The sequence below is a fragment of the Crinia signifera genome, chromosome 7 (genome assembly GCF_055691185.1).
Source record: "Crinia signifera chromosome 7, ASM5569118v1, whole genome shotgun sequence".
NCBI lineage: Eukaryota > Metazoa > Chordata > Amphibia > Anura > Myobatrachidae > Crinia > Crinia signifera.
In genome coordinates this window covers 163,553,169-163,575,813 of record NC_139223.1, presented here as the reverse complement: position 1 = coordinate 163,575,813, position 22,645 = coordinate 163,553,169, and the positions used below count along the sequence as shown (strand labels likewise).

At 45.1% G+C, this 22,645-nt stretch overlaps 1 protein-coding gene across 2 annotated transcripts; it reads left to right on the top strand.

The window, feature by feature from the left end:
• The first annotated feature begins 20,112 nt into the window (after positions 1–20,112).
• Positions 20,113–22,645, top strand: LOC146019589 (gamma-crystallin-3-like). 2 transcript variants are annotated; one of them, XM_083152085.1, is made up of 3 exons: positions 20,113–20,121; positions 21,985–22,227; positions 22,370–22,645. In XM_083152085.1, the coding sequence occupies exons 1-3, from the start codon at positions 20,113–20,115 to the stop codon at positions 22,643–22,645; spliced, it is 528 nt and encodes a 175-aa protein (XP_083008211.1). The 2 variants fall into 2 exon arrangements, with proteins under 2 accessions (XP_083008211.1, XP_083008210.1); XM_083152084.1 differs by having other exon boundaries at positions 21,985–22,240; positions 22,377–22,645.

Here is a 22,645-nt window from a genome sequence, read left to right as displayed (position 1 = left end):
CACTTTGCAGAGGCCCGCCACAATTTGAACACCTTAAGGTACCGCATTATTGATCATGTCCCCCCACTATCCAGAGGGGGTGACAGATCTTTGCGGCTCCTGCAGTTAGAAAGCCGCTGGATACATCGGTTGGACACCCTGGCACCCAGGGGTCTAAACGAACAGGCTGGCTTATCCCATTTTTTGTAATGACAACCCATTTCTTGTAAAGGTAGCACTAATCTCTGACGAGGCATTCAAACACCCACGGTACTTCCTCCGTTGATCTGACAGGTCCCAGCAGGCATCTAGATAGTTCCTTTATAGGGTAAGATGCCCAATAGACATCATTTTCTATCAGTGGATCTTTTTATCCCGTGGATAGTATTTTTCAGACTTGTTGTGTTTTTAACTGTTAGTTGTATGTATTTTGTACCCTGTCACTGTGTAGTTTTTCATGTTTTTTTATGCTTTCTCAATTGATGCACTGTCACTTTAATTGCGTCGCCATATTGGATTTATTAGTGGCAAGTTGGCAACGCACATCCAGCACTTTATTGTGTTTAAATAACACTCTTATTACAGCACAGCATTAGTACAATAGACAGATCGCTACTGTCCACAAAGTTTACACTTTTTTCTTTGTCTGTTGTTTTGCAGATGTGGTATCCGCCCCTCGGGCTCCCGGCCGGGACGCAACTCGCGTGACGTCACCATTAGACGCCGGAGACGCTGGACCGCGCCGTGAGCTCCGACAGGACCGGATCAGGTATTTAAACTGTTTATTTTGCACTTGTACACTTGTTTGAAGTTTTTGTGAGCACCTTGATAAAGAGGCAACTTAGCCTCGAAACGTTGGTGAAGTTATCCGCCTGGTGTGGTTTCTTTTTTCTTCGCGAGTGCCGCCGCAACCCCCCCTGTGTACATCGCCAGCCTAGCGCTGACCCAGGACGGGCACCGCATTATTGTATTTCATCTGTACATTCTGCCAAGGAGCTTGGAGTGCCGCTAAACCCCCCCTCGCAAATCTATTGGATAGCCCCAAGGCAGTTTCCTAAGAGGGCACCCAGCCACATCATTCATTGGACTTGCTGAAGGTCCAAGGAGGATCACCACATATGTGATTATTTCACAAGTCTGATCCAGCTTCCAACGGGCACATCGACATGTCGACCAACACGGAGCCAGCACCGTCATTGCAGACCCGGGTCGAACTACCCCTGGGAGCGTTATTCAGCTACTCTGATTCAGACTATGAACGCTTGCTGTTCAAGGAAGATCTACAATCTGCCACTGGCTCCCCGGACAATATTCAATTGTACCATGAGTGGCTTAATCTCAAAAGAAAAGAGATGGACTATTTCTACCACGGGGTCACTCTATCGGACTACATCCGAGACAAAAAGATACCCCGGGGGTTTCGGGTAAAGAACGTGCCCACCATCGGACGTTACAATATACCTTTTTGTAAAGTTTGGACTGCCATTCTGAACAAATGCTCGTTCGATTTAATGGTGGCGGTCATAGAGGAGGTGACAAAAGAATTGGCTTCCGTCCGTTCCAGACTTGCTGAATTTGACCTCTCGCACCGTCAAACGTTGACAGATGATATGGAAGTCAATTGGTTAGAAAAACTCACCACGCAGGTTGATAAGTACAAAAAAGATCTCATTGCATACAAACGCAATAAGAAAGACCGGGTGAATTTAGATTATGAGAAGCATATGGTGTATCCGTGGCTAACAGGAGGCGAAGCCCCCAGCCGGCCGTTTAGAAAGCGGACCTATCGGCGGCCTAATAGACGAGGAGGTGACACAGAGTCTTCAAGAGATGACAACTCCTCCAACAGCGAGATTGAGCAATCAAATTTACATCAGGGCCTTCCCCCTTTAGGGGCACGCCAGGCATCACATCTAAATCCAGAACCCGGAAATACACGCGCAGGGGGCAGCAGAACAAGAGGTCGGGGTGCCAAAACCCGGTTCCAGCCCTTGCGTCATCAAAAGAAATAACATTTAACCTATCCTCCCGCACCTTGACCGACATAGAAACAAAGGTACTTTCTATGGGACTTAAATTCGTTCCAACAACCAAAACTGACCCCTTTATGGTTAAAGTAGAACAGTTCAAACTTAACCGCCAGCTAAAGCTGAGGGAATTCTTTCAGTCTAAACCAGTAGAATCGACCATCCCTGCAACGCTTCCTTCATTGAAAAAGAAATCCAAGTTTGAGCCACAAACATTTAACCCATCTTTAAAAACTTTTGCTCGACTAATTGAGCAGGATATTGGGACTACTCTCAATCACCCTCCTCCTGCCAGGTCGAATTTTTCTAAGAATGAATGGTCAGCTTTAAAAAAACTGAGCAACGACCACTCTATCGTGATTCGCCCCGCCGACAAAGGCGGGGGCACAGTTATCATGGATACAGCAGATTATGTCCAAGAGCTGAACTCGCAACTACAAGACACTGCGACTTACAGTTTGCTACCCCACGACCCAACTATTGGGTACAAAAAGGAATTGGACTCCATACTGAATACGGCAGTGGCCGACGGTATCATAGATGCCGACACCAGGGAAGCCCTCACTGTTAGGTTCCCCATTGTGCCCATCTTGTATTCCATTCCCAAGGTGCACAAGAATGCACAGAGACCCCCGGGCAGACCCATCATCTCTGCCCGGGGCTCTCTGTACCAGGCCATCTCCATCTACTTGGATTATTTCCTTCAACCGTGTGTACAAAATGACAGTTCTTTTTTAAAGGACACTAACATGTTGTTACAGAGGTTGTTAGCTATTCCTGAATTACCACCTGATTGCATAATGGCTACTGTGGATGTATCTAGCCTGTATACCGTTATTCCTCATCAGGCAGGTCTAGATGCAGTAGAGTCCTTGATTTCCAACAGTGATAAATACAGAGGCCCTTCCATCCCTTTTTTCATGCAATTGTTGGAACTTACGCTAAAGCGTAATTATTTCCGGTTCAATGGAAAATTCTTCCTGCAGCTAAGAGGGTGTGCGATGGGGTCCTCAGTGGCCCCATCACTCGCTAACTCTTACATGTTTGGAGTAGAGCAGCAGCTGTTCACTAAAAACGAACAAGTTAAAGATTATCTAGTTGTATATCTCAGATACATAGATGATCTCCTGATACTGTGGTCAGGTGATCAATGTGTTCTGGAGAATCTCATTTTGAATCACAATGCATCTGATTCCCCGGTAAAATTAACATATGTACTGAGCAAAGAGTCAGTGCAATATCTAGATGTTGACATCAGCATCCAAGCCGGGTCCATTGTGACCACCCTCTACACCAAACCGACAGACAGGAATAACACCCTTCTGGCCCACAGCTTTCACCCCACACCCCTCAAAAAAGGACTCCCTTTTTCACAGATGCTGCGGGCTCGCCGCATCTGCAGCAAACAAGAAGATCTTGAAAATTCTCTCACGAAAATGTGTAGTAAATTTGTGGAGAGGGGATACTTAATTAGTGAACTTGAAGCCACCAAAAAGAGGGTGCTTGATATGACCAGGGAGGAGGCCCTGGCCCCACGGACTGAGGAACGCCAAATGGATGACAAAATCATTTGGGTAAATAAATTCACTCCAGCTAGCCAACAAATCAAAAAGGTGGTGAATTCACATTGGCCCATTTTGACATCAGATGCCAGCCTACCAGCGCTGCGCAACAAAAGGGTCATGAATTCGTACACACGGGGGAAGAACTTGAAGGATTATTTGGTGCGTAATGATGTGGTATTCCCCCTCCCTAAAGCTCCCACTTTCTTGGGTACTCCCAAACTAGGGTGCTACAGGTGTTGTGGATGCATCACCTGTGGTCATATGATTCCTGGGGACTCATTCCATCACCCCTACTCAGGGAAAAAGTTTAAAATTAAACATAGAGTGGGATGTAACACCAAATCGGTCATCTACCTCATCAGTTGCCCCTGTGGCCTTCACTACGTGGGGAAAACTGACCGTACTTTTAAGGAGAGGGCCACAGCTCATCGTTCGGCCATTAAAACTGCCATTTCCTTGGGCCATAGCGATCAACCGGTCGCCAGGCACTTTGCAGAGGCCCGCCACAATTTGAACACCTTAAGGTACCGCATTATTGATCATGTCCCCCCACTATCCAGAGGGGGTGACAGATCTTTGCGGCTCCTGCAGTTAGAAAGCCGCTGGATACATCGGTTGGACACCCTGGCACCCAGGGGTCTAAACGAACAGGCTGGCTTATCCCATTTTTTGTAATGACAACCCATTTCTTGTAAAGGTAGCACTAATCTCTGACGAGGCATTCAAACACCCACGGTACTTCCTCCGTTGATCTGACAGGTCCCAGCAGGCATCTAGATAGTTCCTTTATAGGGTAAGATGCCCAATAGACATCATTTTCTATCAGTGGATCTTTTTATCCCGTGGATAGTATTTTTCAGACTTGTTGTGTTTTTAACTGTTAGTTGTATGTATTTTGTACCCTGTCACTGTGTAGTTTTTCATGTTTTTTTATGCTTTCTCAATTGATGCACTGTCACTTTAATTGCGTCGCCATATTGGATTTATTAGTGGCAAGTTGGCAACGCACATCCAGCACTTTATTGTGTTTAAATAACACTCTTATTACAGCACAGCATTAGTACAATAGACAGATCGCTACTGTCCACAAAGTTTACACTTTTTTCTTTGTCTGTTGTTTTGCAGATGTGGTATCCGCCCCTCGGGCTCCCGGCCGGGACGCAACTCGCGTGACGTCACCATTAGACGCCGGAGACGCTGGACCGCGCCGTGAGCTCCGACAGGACCGGATCAGGTATTTAAACTGTTTATTTTGCACTTGTACACTTGTTTGAAGTTTTTGTGAGCACCTTGATAAAGAGGCAACTTAGCCTCGAAACGTTGGTGAAGTTATCCGCCTGGTGTGGTTTCTTTTTTCTTCGCGAGTGCCGCCGCAACCCCCCCTGTATATATATATATATATATGTGTGTGTGTTGGGGGTGAGCGGGGAGCATTAAATATTTAAGGTTTGGGGGTTAGGGGTGATCTTCAATATATGAGGAGTTGATATGAGTTGACCTGGGAGGGGAATATATATATTTATATATATATATATTACATAAGATACCACAGCAGTCAGAATGCCAGTGGTCAGCATCCCAGTAAAGAGAATCTCATCAGGGGCTTCGCAGGTTAACCCATCCTCACCTATAACCTGACAATAACCCACCCCTCTACTGCCTAAACCCAACCCCAATATCCCAATACATAAATTTGAAATCCCCGTTGTGCATCCTAACCCCCCCCCCCCCTGCCCACAGCCAACCCTAAGTTCCCCCATTGGTGCCTAAATCTAACCCCCCACTCCTTCCTCGGCCACACGCAAGCAAGCCAAATTGAGGTGCAAGCTGTTGGTATGTATTGGCATATATACAACCTGCACATGGGGAGTAGGCCCAGCATGTGGGGTCCGGTGCTGGCAGGATGGCCTCTGTCTTAAGTGCCCTGGGCACCTTATACTAGCCACTGAACTCACCGCAAGTCACTGGTATACATTCACTACACAATACATACACTATACATACACTACACTATACATACACTACACTATACATACACTACACTATACATACACTATACATACACTACACAATACATACACTATACATACACTACACTATACATACACTACACTATACATACACTACAACACTATACATACACTATACATTCACTACACTATACATACGCTATACATACACTACACTATACATACACTATACACACACTACACAATATATAAACTATACATACATTATACATACACTACACTATACATACACTACACTATACATACACTACACTACACATACACTACACTATACATACACTACACTATGCACTACACTATACATACACTATACATACACTACACTATACATATACTACACTATACATACACTATACTATACATACACTATACATACACTATACTATGCACTACACTATACATACACTATACATACACTATACATACACTACACTATACATACACTATACATACACTACACTATGCACTACACTATACATATACTACACTATACATACACTATACATACACTACACTATACATACACTACACTATATATCTACATTATACATACATTATACATACACTACACTATGCATACACTACACTATACATATACATTATACATACATTATACATACACTACACTATACATACACTACACATACACTACACTATGCACTACACTATACATACACTACACTATACATACACTATACATACACTACGCTAGTATATACAATGTGTTTCCTTCACTTACTGTAAATATATTTCCTGACAGATCATCTTCTACGAGGACAGGAACTTCCAGGGCCGCTCCTATGAGTGTAACTCTGAGTGCCCGGACTTGTCCTCATACTTCAGTCGCTGTAACTCCATCCGGGTGGAGAGTGGAAACTGGATCCTGTATGAGCAGCCCAACTACAGGGGGCACCAGTACTTCCTGCATAGAGGGGAGTACCCCAACTTCCAGCAATGGTTGGGCTACAATGACTCCATCAGATCCATCCGCCTGAGCCCACAGGTAACTATACATATTTACTATTATTTAGATGAAGATCTCCTAACATCCAGAACTGGACCATAGGGAGATTTATGTACAGTTCACAATCTGTGTCTCCTGGAACATCAACTTAAAATACAAAAGGATGTTCTCAGATATAGACATGTAGCCTTGGGCGTCTATTCTGTTGGCCCACCATCCTGGCTTCCTTGTCCCAGCAGAAGACATGTCTCATAATGGCGCAATAAGGAGTACTATGGTGGAAGCGTGTAATTACACTGCGTCACAGCCGGGTGATTCTTACTCCACTAATGAAAACTACAGTACAGTGCCGTGGATGTCCAGTATATGTGAAGCCCCATCACCATTTACTGGACACCTTTGCTTCCACTTAACTGGTGTATGCAGAGCTTAGCTCCATAATGGTGGGCTCCCTCATGGATGATAGTCTCGACCCACCACCATATAGTAATTGTCGCTCTTTCAGCCCCAGGGACTCGTGGGGGAGTTTATGCCAAGCTTAGCTCCGGGAGGATTAAACTCTGCATTCATTTCCCCACTGAGTCCATGGGGCCGAATGAGTAACTACTGATGGGGCTGTGCTCTGTGTTTCCGCCAGCTCACCATCCGCTGCTATCTGGTGGATGGCAAGTGCCGGCGGACTGGTATGGAAGCGGGAGGGTCTCACACACTCGCATGTCCAGGATGGGGTGTGCAAGTGGGAGATGGTGGGTGGCCATCATCACGCACCAGGAGCCGCTCAGACAAAATAAAAAAATTAGTCAGTTCTGAGCAGGATATGAACCCCAAGCACAGCACAAGTCATGCCGCGTCCTTAACCATGAAGCCATTAGGGCTACCGTACCTCAGGCTTGTCATCTCATTCACATGTGGTGCTGCTGAGCTTACTGAGTGAACGGCTTTGTGAGCATCTTCTCCTCAAAAAGGGATTTTATTTGAGCACTTTCCTATCAGGCAGTTTAGCTCCCAAAGCAGCTTGGGGACATACTCTACCGCACATTCGCATATAATAAAAGAAGAAATGAAAGCATGAGTGAACGAGTCATATGATCCTAGTGAATTTAAATCTACAGACAGCCCTGCACCCATTTGGAAGGCAGACGGTGCTGTACTGTATGTTTACATTTCTAGTTACTGTGTGTGATTTGTATTCAGCATTTCTGTAGCCCAGCGCTCAACTGTAAAGCACATTACTGCATTTATCACACACAGTTCTTGGACTATATTACTGTACTGTATTTCATTGGAGACCTCACGCATGTGCAATGGTGATTTTCAAGAGTGACTGGTGGATGAACGTTAGCATTACACTCACCGGCAACGCCAGACTGCACGCTAGCCACGTTGTGTAATGCTTCACCATGCTGGGACACGCTGCCATGTGCCTACATTAGCGATCCAACTACCATACTGTAGGTAGGATAGATGAGCGGGGCTATATCTGTATTAATTACCCCTGTCGATTACAGTACATTTATTTCCAATGGACTAAAGGTGGATACATTATTGATTTTGCTGGTCGTAGTTTTAAAACTACATAATGATACTGACATATTGAACATTTCTAACCCAGCACCAGGGATCATTCAGAATCAGGATCTATGATCAGGACGACTTCCGAGGTCAGATGATGGAGTTCACAGAAGACTGTCCCAATGTCTATGAGAGGTTCCGCTTCCATGACATCCACTCCTGCCATATACAAGAAGGATACTGGATGTTCTATGAGGAGCCCAACTACCGGGGACGTCAGTATTATCTGAGACCTGGGGAGTTCCGGAAATACACAGACTGGGGAGCCACTAACCCCAGAATTGGTTCCTTCCGGCGTGTCCACCATATGTATTAATCCAGAAATAAATACAGTAGTTGGTACTTATGTAGTAACTGGGCTGCCGATTTTGAAATCGGGTCCATCGCATCGCATCGCACCCGACCATATCGATGCGATGCGATGCGATGCGATGCGATGGACCCGATTTTTCCATAGGATTCAATGTTAAAATGGACTCTGTCCATTTTAACATAGAATTCAATGGGAAAAGGGGTCCTTTTCATACCCCTACTATCCAAGTGGGCATGGAGTTGGATATAAACCTGTGGCGAGCGTAGCGAGCCACCGAGCCCGAAGCGTGGCGAGCGTAGCGAGCCCCGCGAGGGGACACAGAATACCGTCCCCTCGCGGGGCTCGCTTCGCTCGCCACGCTTCGGGCTCGGTGGCTCGCTACGCTCGCCACAGGTTTATATCCAACTCCATGCCCACTTGGATAGTAGGGGTATGAAAAGGACCCCTTTTTCCCATTGAATTCCATGTTAAAATGGACTCAGTCCATTTTAACATTGAATCCTATGGAAAAATCGGGTCATCGCATCGCATCGCATCGCATGGTCCTATGCGATGCGATGCGATATCGCATCGCATCGCATCTGATTGTATGCCTTAACTTAAGGCATACAATCAAAAAATCGGCAGCCCAGATACTACATAAGTACCCAGTAGTTCTACTTTCTAGTCAATTCAATAAATAATTTGACCAATCTCTTTGTTGCATTCTTTATTTATTTATTATTAAGTTGCTTGTTGCATTCTGGTTTAATTTTATTACACAATACTGATACTAACAACTAACCAAATTTCAATTAGACCTTGGCTTGTGTAAGACCAGACAAGTGATAGTCAAGAGATTGACCTCAAAAAGTCAACAGGCTCAATGTTGACATGGGAAATGTCAACACTGACAAAAGGTCAACACAAGCAAAACGTCAACAGGAAAAAGGCAAACACGTGAAAAGTTCGACATGAGTTTTTCATGATTTTTGGTGTCAAAGGCTTAATATAGCAGCATTATCATTCCTACAGCCTTCATCAACAGCTGCAAAATTCCAACACCGTCTCTCAACTAACATGGGGACCACATCAGAACAAATGCCATTATAGGATGGCCAGGCAGACATAGGGGGAGATGCATCAAGCTCCAAAAAGTGATTCAATGGAGAGTTACAAAAAGCCAATCTGTAACACAGATTGTAACCTGTCCTGTTACAGACTGGGTCTGGAAAATGACAGTTATGAGCTGATTGGCTGAAAGGTGTCCTCAATGGTTGTAATCTTCAGAGGTTCAAGACTGGGATTCTCTGCTGTGTTTCAGGACTTTCTTTAAGTTCAGTCAGTCACTTAAACCACCAACGCGTTTCACTCCACTGGGGAGCTTTTTCAAGGTGTACTAGGTCTCAGACCTTATGAAGAATATAAGAGATAGAATCGGTGATGAATTTTTGGTGTTCCACCCCCAGGTCTCCATCTGTTTGTAGTCTTTTAGTGATGGCTTCTCACTTCCAAATTATCATTTTACGTTGACCCCTTTTTACAACCAAGGGTTTCCACCCTCAGGTCTCACATCAAAGACACCATCCATTTCCTATTAAAGAAATAGAGTGGAAAGAGACATACTCTTTTCTTACTCTAGATGTTACAAGTTTATATTCAAATATTCCACACTCCAAAGGTATTGAAGCTATCACTAAAAGACTAAGAACAGATGGAGACCTGGGGGTGGAAAACCAAAAATTCCTCACCGATTCTATCTCTTATATTCTTCATCACAATTATTTTCTTTTCGAGGACACTTTTTACTTACAAAAAATGGGGACGGCCATGGGGACCAGATTCGCACCAAGCTACGCAAACCTCTTGAACAACAACTTGTCTGGGACAGCGAGTTTGACGCGGGTCTGGTCTTCTACGGCTGCTACATTGATGATTTGTTTATTATTTGGGATGGCGAGCACTCACAAATATTAGATTTTGTTAACCACTTAAATAATAATGATTTTAATTTACAGTTCACCCATCACACTCACTCAAACAAAATCTCTTTTCTGGACTTGTCCCTCAAAATAGTTGAAAACCGCATTCTTACCTCCAATTATGCGAAAGAAGTGGGCTCTAACTCTTACCTTCATTTTAATAGTTCACACTATTTACCATGGAAAAATGGCATACCTAAAGGACAGCTACAGGTACTAAGACTATACAGGAATTGTAAGAAAAAAGAAACATTTGAAATACAAGCGGCTGAAATGCTTACTACTTTTGAACAGAGAGGTTATCCCAAAAAAATTCTCCAAAAAGCATACGAAGAAGTAATAACTAAAGACAGAGACTCAAGGAAGATGGGTGGAATTCAGATACTAGGCGCTCTCCACATGGACATAAATAAGGTCTGGGGATGATCAAAAGGGAAATATGTTGTGTAGAAAATTACTTCCCAAAAGGTAGTGGACTTGCACATATACACTCACCTGATCCTCACAGTGGTCCTCCAGTTTTTGCACATTCAGATCTGAGTCGGACTCAGATCTGAATGTGCAAAAACTGGAGGACCACTGTGAGGATCAGGTGAGTGTATATGTGCAAGTCCACTACCTTTTGGGTCCGGAACACCTTTTGGAAGTGTTGACTGGACATTAGCACCATCTATTCTTAACCAGTGATTCAAACAGTTTTATTTGGAGAAATATTTTATCTGTTTTTATCTTTATCATTGTTTGTACCAATAAAAAAAATTTTTTGAAGAGGAAAAGATACCTTTATGAGCTTCGCAAAACAGATAACATCGTGAGTACGGGTGCGTGTCACCTAGTAGAAAGACACCGTTATAAGTGTGTCCAACCACTTTTTATAGTGAGTTTTGGTACGCGTGTGAACCAGAAACAGAACTGTGGAATATATTGTTCATGTTAAGAGTGAAGGATATAACACACTGTCTGTATACTCTCTTCACATATAAACGCATTGGAGGACACAAAGGAAAAAAGAAACATTGGGACAGAGGATTCCTTCCAAGTTGACAGAAGAACATCACCTTTATATCAAGGGAAGTAATTTTCTACACAACATATTTCCCTTTTGATCATCCCCAGACCTTATTTATGTCCATGTGGAGAGCGCCTAGTATCTGAATTCCACCCATCTTCCTTGTATCTATAAATCTATGGGGTACCTTTAGGGTAAGACCCCAAGGAATTCAGAAGGGCGAACCCCAAAATTCATCAGGCGCCACGATTACCTTCATCCCAATTTCTACTAAAGACAGAGACGGACTACTCAAACCCAAACAGAAACACGAAAATACAGAGAAAGAAAAGAAAAACCTAGAAATTACATCTCAAAATATAACAGTCACTGAACACAAATCAAAAATATAATAGGTAAAAATTACAACATTCTACGTCAAGATAACCTACTGGCAGGCATTATCCCAGATAAACCACTCTTTGTTTAAAAAAAAAACAAAAAAAACAGAACTCTAAAAAATCTATTAGCACCTAGCATGCTAAAGATCCACCAGCATCTGAAAAACTACCCCCAATGTGGATGGGCACTAAACCAGGGCTTGACAAATTTTTCTAAAATCTAGGAGCCAGGACAAAAGTGTAGGAGCCAGACAAACGAAATGGCCCCCCAAAAATAAAAATGAAAACTTGTACAAGGTATACACTGACACACACACACAATTTTTGGGCACACCTACACACAGATAAATTGTAAGGGCAGACACATACATAAGTTGTAAGGACATACTACAACTGCCCCCCCCCCCTCCCCCCCAGCCCAGCTTGTGTCCCCAGGCAATGGAATAGGAGCAGTCAGTGGGGCCTGCACATCATCCATCCTCGCAGTAAGACTTGGAGATGGTGTCTGCAGTTTTGAGTGGGCAGACCGGACTGCGCTGTGCAGGATGTGGCGGCGGAGCAGGGTAGCAGATGGCTGCTCTCTTCTGTGGCAGAGGTGAAGGGGGAGTGGCACCGGCAGTGGCAGTGTGGCCTGGAGCACTGCATATCTTCCCCTGCCAGCATCCAATTTTGCACCTGATGTGCCATTTTTTTTACGTAAGATTTGCATCCGATAAATCACCGGATTTATCGAATGCAAATCGTAGGTACCATGATTATATGATTGGATGGCCGTCTATGGTGTTTGGGGGGGCGGCCTGAACAGTGCTATATGAAACAGAAAAAATCAGATGTTTAGTTGTATTTTAAAAAAATCATTGTATATAAAAATAAATAGAGTAAAAATACATTGGGTTATGCTGGAGAACCACAAGTCCCAGCATGTAGGGGAACAAAGTGTCTGCTGGGACTTGTAGTCCCACATCATAACCAATGTAGAAAAAAAAACCACAGACACCCTGAAAAGTACAACTTTATTTACAAACATGCATACAAACAAATATTCTCACCTTGGGCTGTCCGTTCCTCTTCTCCAGTCCAGCAGCAGAAATTGAAAAAACACTTTCAAAAGACTGGCCAGCCGCTGATTGAGTGAGAGTTCTCTCAGCCAATCAGCGGCCGGCCAGTATTTTGAAAGAGCCTTTTCAAATTCTGCCGGCACCCACCGCTACCCACCAGGTTCCACGACGCTTACCTGTGCCCGCCCCACCCTGCCCAGCTGCACGCCCCGCCGCCCGCCGTTCAGCCTGCCCAACATACCTGTGCATATAGGTGTGTGCACTGTGGCTGCAGATCATCTTCTGCGCAGCTTTGAGTGGGCGGGCCGGACGGCGCTGTGCAGGATGTGGCGGTGGAGCAGGGTAGCAGACGGCTGCTCTCTTCTGCGGCCGAGGTGAAGGGGGTGTGGCGCCGGCACTATGGTCTGGAGCGCGCATCTGCTGCGCAGCTTTCAGTGGCCGGTCAAGACGGCGCTGTGTGGGATGCGGCAGGGGTGAAGGGGGATCGGCGCCGGCTGTCCGAAGTCAGTAAGTGACTGGGTGCAAGGGGAGCCACGGATGTCACACTGCTGAGGACGCGCAGAAGGATCTCTGTGCCCCGCCCCCTGGCAGCATATCTGTCATCCGGACACAGGTGTCTGGATGACAGATATGCTGCCAGGGGGCGGGGGTCAGTCACATTACTAAAAGCATTCAGCAGCTATGGCCTCTTTAAGCTGAGCATAGGCAGGAACTGAGACACACTGCAGCTGTCCTGTCTCCTCGGCAAGGGGCAGGCCACACCACTCACAGGATCTGGTCGCCAGGGAGGAAACTCTGGTCGCCATGGCGACCTGGCGACCGGGGTTTGTCGAGCCCTGCACTAAACCCAAAGGTTTTTTTCGGTGTGGTGCCAACAAATGCACCACATGCACACACATCAAAACAAAATCAAACCCTACATTTGAGGATAAAGAGGGAAATAAGATAAACATAGACAGCTTCATCAACACAGAATATACCATCTACCTATTAAGCTGTCCTTGTAAACTTAAATATATTGGCCACAAGAAAAATTAAAATTCGCTTTCTAGAGCATAGAAGAAATATTGCAAAACATATACTATCCCACAGTGTCTCAAGACATTTCCACGAAGCTTATTCAGGCGACCCCACAGGTTTACAACTTTTAGGGTTGGAACATATTAAAAGAACCACCCGTGGGGGAGATCGTTTCGGACAACTGTGCAAACAAGAAGTCTATTGGATGTTCCGGATGCAAACGATCTACCCGACGGTTTAAACGAAGCAGTGGAACTTAATGCAATCATTTGAAAGAAAAATTCCACATACATAAGTTTGAACCTTTTCCATATGCGCAAACTCCTTATCTTTATTAATATTATTATTATGATTTTTATATTAATATCCTTTTTTTTTCACTTATTATTTTTTTTTGTCAAATTAGTTCTTCTTATAGAGTAATCAATATATTGATGTAAACATGACCATTCACCATCCTGTAAATATATTATCATTACTATTTAGTATCGAATGCTAGGATTAAATCTGTCTCACTCCCTACAAACTAATAAGAGGTACTATCCTCTCCTCAACCTTAAAATAAAATATTATGATTATGGAAATCAGCGAGGACATACTTTAGTCTGCTGATTTCCATGCATGGCAAGGTGTTTGGGAGAATATCATTTTCCTTGTTCCTGCCGGATAATCTGATTTTTAGAAAAATTTTTATCCAAACTGGATGCTGCCTATTTTGCAAATCCCAATAGGATCCAACGAAGATCCCCCTACTTATTGTTTTAATAGGACACTAGTATACGCAATTTGCGCATCCAGTGTTTGATCTTCATATTGAATTGTTACCCCTGAGGAAGTCACTTGTTGACGAAACGCATTGGGTGTTTTCTGTCTTTTTTAAATCAAACAAGATACTTCTGTCATATGAAATCGATGAATTACAAGACAAAATCTTTTATCAGTGTTTTCATGTGATTTTGTATTAAAATGACCAAACTGTAATATGACTCTGTAATTACTACAGCAATTGTGGTGGTGTTGATTCATACTAGTGGCACACTCTCTTTCCGTTCTTTCCATTTCTTTCTCTTTCCCTCACTAACAGGGGGGACAAATTGAGTTGCTGCCAAAACGTATTGATATTAGCGCATTGAAAGGGTATTCCATTATATATATCTTTGCATTTTCTATTAATTCCCTAACTATGGGAAAAATCCTCTTTGCAAATAGAGTAATGAATTTATAAGATAATCCTTTTGCCCTTATCTAAGATGGCCACTGCTACTGCTCCCATTTGCTATATTTCTTCTACAAAGCAGTCACGAGCGGCTGTATTAAAATAAAGGATAGGTACCAGTGAAATGCTCGCAAGTTATGATCAGTGCAGCGGTGTCACAGCCACAGATGTTATGGCACCGCTCTTATACATGGCTCTTTAAAAGGAGACGAAAGTGCAGCTGGAGTATGAAGACTTGCGCTCCGTCGCCTTGGAAACCGGAAGTGCCGTGCGTTCCAAATACCGGAAACACGTCACTTCCGGATATCTTGAAACGCTATTGAGAAATGGTTTAACTAAAAGTGCTTATTAAAGCACTTTACAACACTTGTTTTCAATGTATTTTGTTACAATAAAGTATTTAGGTCTCCTGCTCATCGATCTAGGTTTTTAAACCAATGTTTTTTATTGTAGTTTTCTTAATTGTGTAATTAATTCCATCAAGTACCCTCCCACCTATTACCCCTATGAAGGTATATAAACCCACCTAGGTCTGAGACCCAGTACATCTTGAAAAAGCTCCCCAGTGGAGTGAAACGCGTTGGTGGTTTAAGTGACTGACTGAACTTAAAGAAAGTCCTGAAACACAGCAGAGAATCCCAGTCTTGAACCTCTGAAGATTACAACCATTGAGGCACCTTTCCTGGGTCGACACCATTACCCAGAGGCAACCCCTAATATTCTTCTGGCAGATATACTGAAGAGGAACTTGGATCCCCTATGCGGAACTGCCAGTGGGGCTCTATTGCTTATGTCCTTGTTACAATAGCATCAGCGAGGAAAATCAACAAAAGGACTCTGAACCTGTAAATTAGAGCTCAGAAAAACCAGCTGTTTCACCAAAAATACGGTACCGTATGGACTTACAATTATCATCAGTTCAGTTGCCATATTCAATCTGATTCCCCTCCCCCCCCCTTATTTTATAGTTTTTTTCAATGGGCAAATATTGACCTTTATTACTGTGAAGTTTATATTGTTTACAATTTCACATTTTAAGATTAAAAATTATTTTAGTGGTACTTGAAATGTTTAATTATTAATTTTGCTAAATATTGGATACTAGTGCAGTCTTTTCCCCTTCTTTCCCGTATCTATTTTGGGGATAGACACCCCCCACCATTGTACTGCAGCTTGACAGAGCCACTCACACCTCTGCGCCTCCCACAGGTAACATAGTTACCTAAACTCTTCCTAACAATATATACATGAGGAAAACAACTAATAACAATACAGGGCAATGAAGGACACGTCCTTACATAGTATAAAGCAAAGTCCCAGAAGCACATCCGTGTCTGAATGCGCTAATCTCCAAAACCACTGGACGAATTCTTCTGCAATTTGCGCTATAATGTAGCGCAGTTCTCATGAAAGGTTTAAGTATATTCACCATTGCCCTATCCCATATGGGGGCGGAGCACAATGAGTTTATCATAATCAGCCAATCATCATGCACTATGTGACTGAAACCATCACCGCTGGGCTGCACATCCACCACCCGCTGCTCAGGAGCAACAGCCAGGCGGCTGAAACAATTACAGCAATCATGGGCCCCGCACAGATGGCCACATGCCCCATGCACATATTAGCATACCCGCACACAGTTTCTCACTGTCACACACACACACCCATGAGGGGTAGCATCCCCTGGCCACACGTAACACTGGAGTTGGGGGCACGTCAGGAGCACATTGTGTTCTGGGGCACAAGGAGGCACTGTGGCTGAATGTTGGGGTGTATGATGGGGAGCAGGGGTCGTGGAGTGTTGTGGCTGGGGAAGGGGGTGTGTGATGGGTAGCAGGGGGCATAGAGTGGGGTGGCTGGGGTAGGGGGTGTGATGGGGAGCAGGAGGCATAGAGTGGGGCGGCTGAGGCAGGGTATGTGTGATGGGGAGCAGGAGGTATATAGTGGGGTGGCTGAGGCAGGGGGTGTGTGATGGGGAGCAGGAGGTATAGAGTGGGGTGGCTGAGGCAGGGTATGTGTGATGGGTAGCAGGGGGCATAAAGTGGGGCGGCTGAGGCAGGGGGTGTGTGATGGGGAGCAGGAGGTATAGAGTGGGGTGGCTGAGGCAGGGTGTGTGTGATGGGGAGCAGGAGGTATAGAGTGGGGTGGCTGAGGCAGGGGGTGTGTGATGGGGAGCAGGGGGTATAGAGTGGGGTGGCTGAGGCAGGGTGTGTGTGATGGGGAGCAGGCTGCATAGAGTGGGGTGACTGAGGCAGGGTGTGTGCTGGGGAGCAGGGGGCATAGAGTGGGGCGGCTGAGGCAGGGTATGTGTGATGGGGAGCAGGAGGTATAGAGTGGGGTGGCTGAGGCAGGGTGTGTATGATGGGGAGCAGGAGGTATAGAGTGGGGTGGCTGAGGCAGGGGGTGTGTGATGGGGAGCAGGCTGCATAGAGTGGGGTGACTGAGGCAGGGTGTGTGCTGGGGAGCAGGGGGCATAGAGTGGGGCGGCTGAGGCAGGGTATGTGTGATGGGGAGCAGGAGGTATAGAGTGGGGTGGCTGAGGCAGGGTGTGTGTGATGGGGAGCAGGAGGTATAGAGTGGGGTGGCTGAGGCAGGGGGTGTGTGATGGGGAGCAGGAGGTATATAGTGGGGTGGCTGAGGCAGGGGGTGTGTGATGGGGAGCAGGAGGTATATAGTGGGGTTGCTGGGGTAGGGAGTGTGATGAGGAGCAGGGGGCATAGAGTGGGGTGGCTGAGGCAGGGTGTGTGTGATGGGGAGCAGGAGGTATAGAGTGGGGTGGCTGAGGCAGGGTGTGTGTGATGGGGAGCAGGAGGTATAGAGTGGGGTGGCTGAGGCAGGGTGTGTGATGGGGAGCAGGAGGTATAGAGTGGGGTGGCTGAGGCAGGGGGTATGTGATGGGTAGCAGGGGCATAGAGTGGAGTGGCTGAGGCAGGGTGTGTGTGATGGGAAGCAGGAGGTATAGAGTGGGGCGGCTGAGGCAGGGGATGTGTGATGGGGAGCAGGGGACATAGAGTGGGGTTGCTGTGAGTGTCATAGAGTGGTGTGTGATGGGTAGAAGAGTGTGTGTGATGGGTAGGAGGGGGGTATAGAGTGGGTGGCTGAGGCAGGGAGTGTGTGATGGGTAGCAGAGTGTGTGTGATGGGTAGGAGGGGGGTATAGAGTGGGTGGCTGAGGCAGGGGATGTGTGATGGGGAGCAGGGGGCATAGAGTGGGGTTGCTGAGGCAGGGTGTGATGCGTAGCAGGGGGTGTGTGATGGGGAGTAAGGGGCATAGAGTGGGATGGCTGCAGTAGGGGTGTATGATGGGTAGCAGGGGGCATTCAATGGGACACTATTGCAAATTAAAAGTTAAAAACTTTCTCATTGAGGGTAATATTCTTACTGGCTGTGGAACTGATGAAACTGGTTTAATACCCAGAATCCCAATGATTTCCTCATATTTACCGTTTAATTTTAAAGAAGTCCAGTTCCCGATAACCGTTTGCTTTGCCAAGACCATAAATAAAGCCCAAGTTCAAAACACTTAGGGTGACATTTAGTTATTTTGCGATTTTTTTCAGCAAAAAAAATGGCCAAATTCGCCTGTTTTTCCAAAATTGCCAACTTAATGAGATGCAAATTGCACTTTTTGCCGCGAAATTGCACATTCTGAAGTGGTGATTTTTCAATTCGCATCCAGATGTTTTTCCATTAAAAAGTATACAATTCGCAAATTTAATGGTTTGCGAATTTGGGAAAACTTTACTAAAAAATTGCCAGGTCCCCCCTCCTGAGCATATCCAGCCCCGGGCTCAAAGAGCCAGTTCTGGTTTCATAAAATCATGGAGCCAAACAAATAGAGGTCCCCCGGATTTTATAAAACCAAAACCAGGCTCAACGGCCTGGCCTGGTTCCCAAAATACGGGGGACAAATAGAGTGGGAATCCCCTGTATTTCAAGAACCAGCACCGGGCCCAACCAGCCAGCAGGATAATGCCACAGCCGGGCGGAGACTTTTTATACAATGAAGGGGTCTCCCCTCTAGAATTTCCTGGCCCATGCTGAAGCCCAGGGCTGTCCCCGATGCCCCTGGGCCCACCGCCATTGGGCTGATAAATATGTAAAAGTAGAAGAAACTATTGTGTATTGTTGTGGAACTACAAGTCCCAGCAAAGCCTGCAACGCATGCAGGGACTTGGAGAACCACAAGTGGCCTTCAACATCAAGACCTGAGTGCTGGTCTCCTGGATTATATATATATATATATATATATATATATATAATATATATATATAAACACCTATAAGCATGAAATGCGTTGGGCGTCCACCTATGGTCCGTGTCATCACCGGCGATCTTGGTCTGTTGCCGCTGGTTTGCTGAACCCCACTCATTCCTTGTGGCTGGGAGAGTGGCGAGTCTACACCATCTTCCATCTATGCTGCAACACCGATATTGTGATGATGGCAAGCTGTTATTTTTAAACCCCAATCATACTGGGTGGATTCGTGGTTGGATCCCAGAGAAAGCAGTATGCATTGGGACCTTTACTTGGACCTGTTCCATTAAAAAGAAACTTGGGACTCTGCGCTGGATATATTTTTATATATATATATATTGCTGAAAGTATATATATATTGCTGAAAGTGTATTAAATAAAGTATTTACCCTTTAGTAAATATCTGCAATAGTGATGCTCCCATCTATACTGTAGCTGTACGTTTTTGTTTTATTGAACAAAGGCCTGGGAATCATTGCAGAGAGTCTGTATACAACAAATACCGAACCGCACAGCTGACGCTTACTCTGCATTATTACTGTTCAGTGCGTACACAATACATGTCCACACAAAATACAAAAGCAACAGTTGTGTATCAGTCCTGAACAGTCTTTAACATAATTAAAGATACAATAGCTATACATTCTGCTTACAGGTAACTTGTCACCATTAATTCCAATGCATAGAAACACGGGAGGTATAAATAGCTGTAATACTCTGTGCTGTAAGAGATCGGTACAGCGCAGCCTGTAATCAACATGGGAAAGGTAAGAATTACAACACATATACAATATACTTAGATTTGCATTCACTTTATCAACTATTGGAAGACAATGTTGTAGTTACTGTATGTGACATAAAATATAAAATGAAATCTCTGTAAATAGAAAGATGACACATCAGTGTCATTCACCTCCCAACATGACCCTCGCCATGAGGGATAAAATACTCTGTCCTGGGCTACCCAGGTAATGTATGATTGCCATCACCTGTGGTGACACCTTTCTTATCAGTTACCCAGCTCCCCACAGGTGCTGGCAATCATACATTATCCATACCTCCCAGCATGCCACTCTCCAGGAGGACACAATGCTCTGTTCCTGGGCTTCCCTGGTAATGTATGATTGCCAGCACCTGTGGTGACACCTTTCTTATCAGTTACCTAGCTCCCCACAGGTGCTGGCAATCCTACATTATCCATACCTCCCAGCATGCCCCTCTCCAGGAGGACACAATGCTCTGCTCCTGGGCTTCCCTGGTAATGTAGGATTGCCATCACCTGTGGTGACACCTTTCTTATCAGTTACCTAGCTCCCCACAGGTGCTGGCAATCTTACATTATCCATACCTCCCAGCATGCCCCTCTCCAGGAGGACACAATGCTCTGTTCCTGGGATTCCCTGGTAATGTATGATTGCCAGCACCTGTGGTGACACCTTTCTTATCAGTTACCTAGCTCCCCACAGGTGCTGGCAATCATACATTATCCATACCTCCCAGCATGCCCCTCTCCAGGAGGACAAAATGCTCTGTTCCTGGACTTCCCTGGAAATGTAGGATTGCCAGCACCTGTGGTGACACCTTTCTTATCAGTTACCCAGCTCCCCACAGGTGCTGGCAATCATACATTATCCATACCTCCCAGCATGCCCCTCTCCAGGAGGACACCATGCTCTGCTCCTGGATTTCCCTGGTAATGTATGATTGCCAGCACCTGTGGTGACACCTTTCTTATCAGTTACCTAGCTCCCCACAGGTGCTGGCAATCATACATTTTCCATACCTCCCAGCATGCCCTCTCCAGGAGGACACAATGCTCTGTTCCTGGCCTTCCCTGGTAATGTATGATTGCCATCACCTGTGGTGACACCTTTCTTATCAGTTAGTTACCCAGCTCCCCACAGGTGCTGGCAGTTATACATTATCCATACCTCCCAGCATGCCCCTCTCCAGGAGGACACAATGCTCTGTTCCTGGGCTTACCAGGTAATGTAGGATTGCCAGCACCTGTTCCGCACAGGTGCTGGTAATAAGACATTATCCATACCATTTGATCATGTTGACTATATTAATGTTGACCAATTGGTATCGACAAATGGATTGTTGCCCTAGACATTGTCCATCTATTGACCAGATAACAAAAAGGACAGGATAGTTTCTAGAAGGCATTAAGGGGGTTATTCAGACCTGAGCGCTGGGCTGAAAATATGCAGATTGGCCGATTACCAATCCACTGAGAATACATACGGATTATAGCAAACATGCTTGAGGCCATCCAGTAATAAAATATTTTTAAATTGTAACCGTTCTCAAGTTGATTGACAGGAAGCTGACATTTCTGCGGGGTAATCGTCTGTTTTTCTGGAAAAAATTAGTCATGCCCAGGTGTTTTCAGGGAGGGTATGTGATGTCAGCTCCGGCCCTGATCACCCTGCTTCTATCTCAGGTTCTGGGTTACGTACACATCGGAACTCTCTGACATCACTTTTCTATTGCAGATGTTTCTTGTAAAGGTGTTATGGCCATATATTATATATTAATAAGTACATTGACACCTGTGCCAAAGAGAAAAGCTACCTACTCAAATGTAAAAATACCCGTTAAAAAATGTATATTGTATTTTTTACTAGATCATCTTCTACGAGGACAAAAACTTCCAGGGCCGCTCCTATGATTGTAACTCTGAGTGCCCAGATTTGACCACACACTTCAGACGCTGTAACTCCATCCGTGTGGAGAGTGGAAACTGGATCCTGTATGAGCACCCCAACTACAGGGGGCACCAGTACTTCCTGCATAGAGGGGAGTACCCCGACTTCCAGCAGTGGCTGGGCTACAATGACTCCATCAGATCCTGCCGTCTGAGTCCTCAGGTAAGAAGCAACAGTTTTATGAAAACTTTTGGTTTTGAAAATGTTTTTGAATTTTTTTACATTTTCTGCAAATGATTCTGTATGATGAAAAAAAAACCTTATTTATTTTTCATCAATTTAAATTTATCGTTTATGGAAACAGCACGAAGGATCATTCAGGATCAACATCTATGAGAGAGAGAGCTTCCGAGGTCAGATGATGGAGTTCACTGAAGACTGTCCCAATGTCTATGAGAGGTTCCGCTTCCATGACATCCACTCTGCCCATGTACATGACGGATACTGGATGTTCTATGAGGAGCCCAACTACCGGGGACGTCAGTACTACCTGAAACCCGGGGAGTTCCGGAGATACACCGACTGGGGAGCCACCAACCCCAGAATTGGTTCCTTCCGGCGTGTCCACCATTTTTATTAA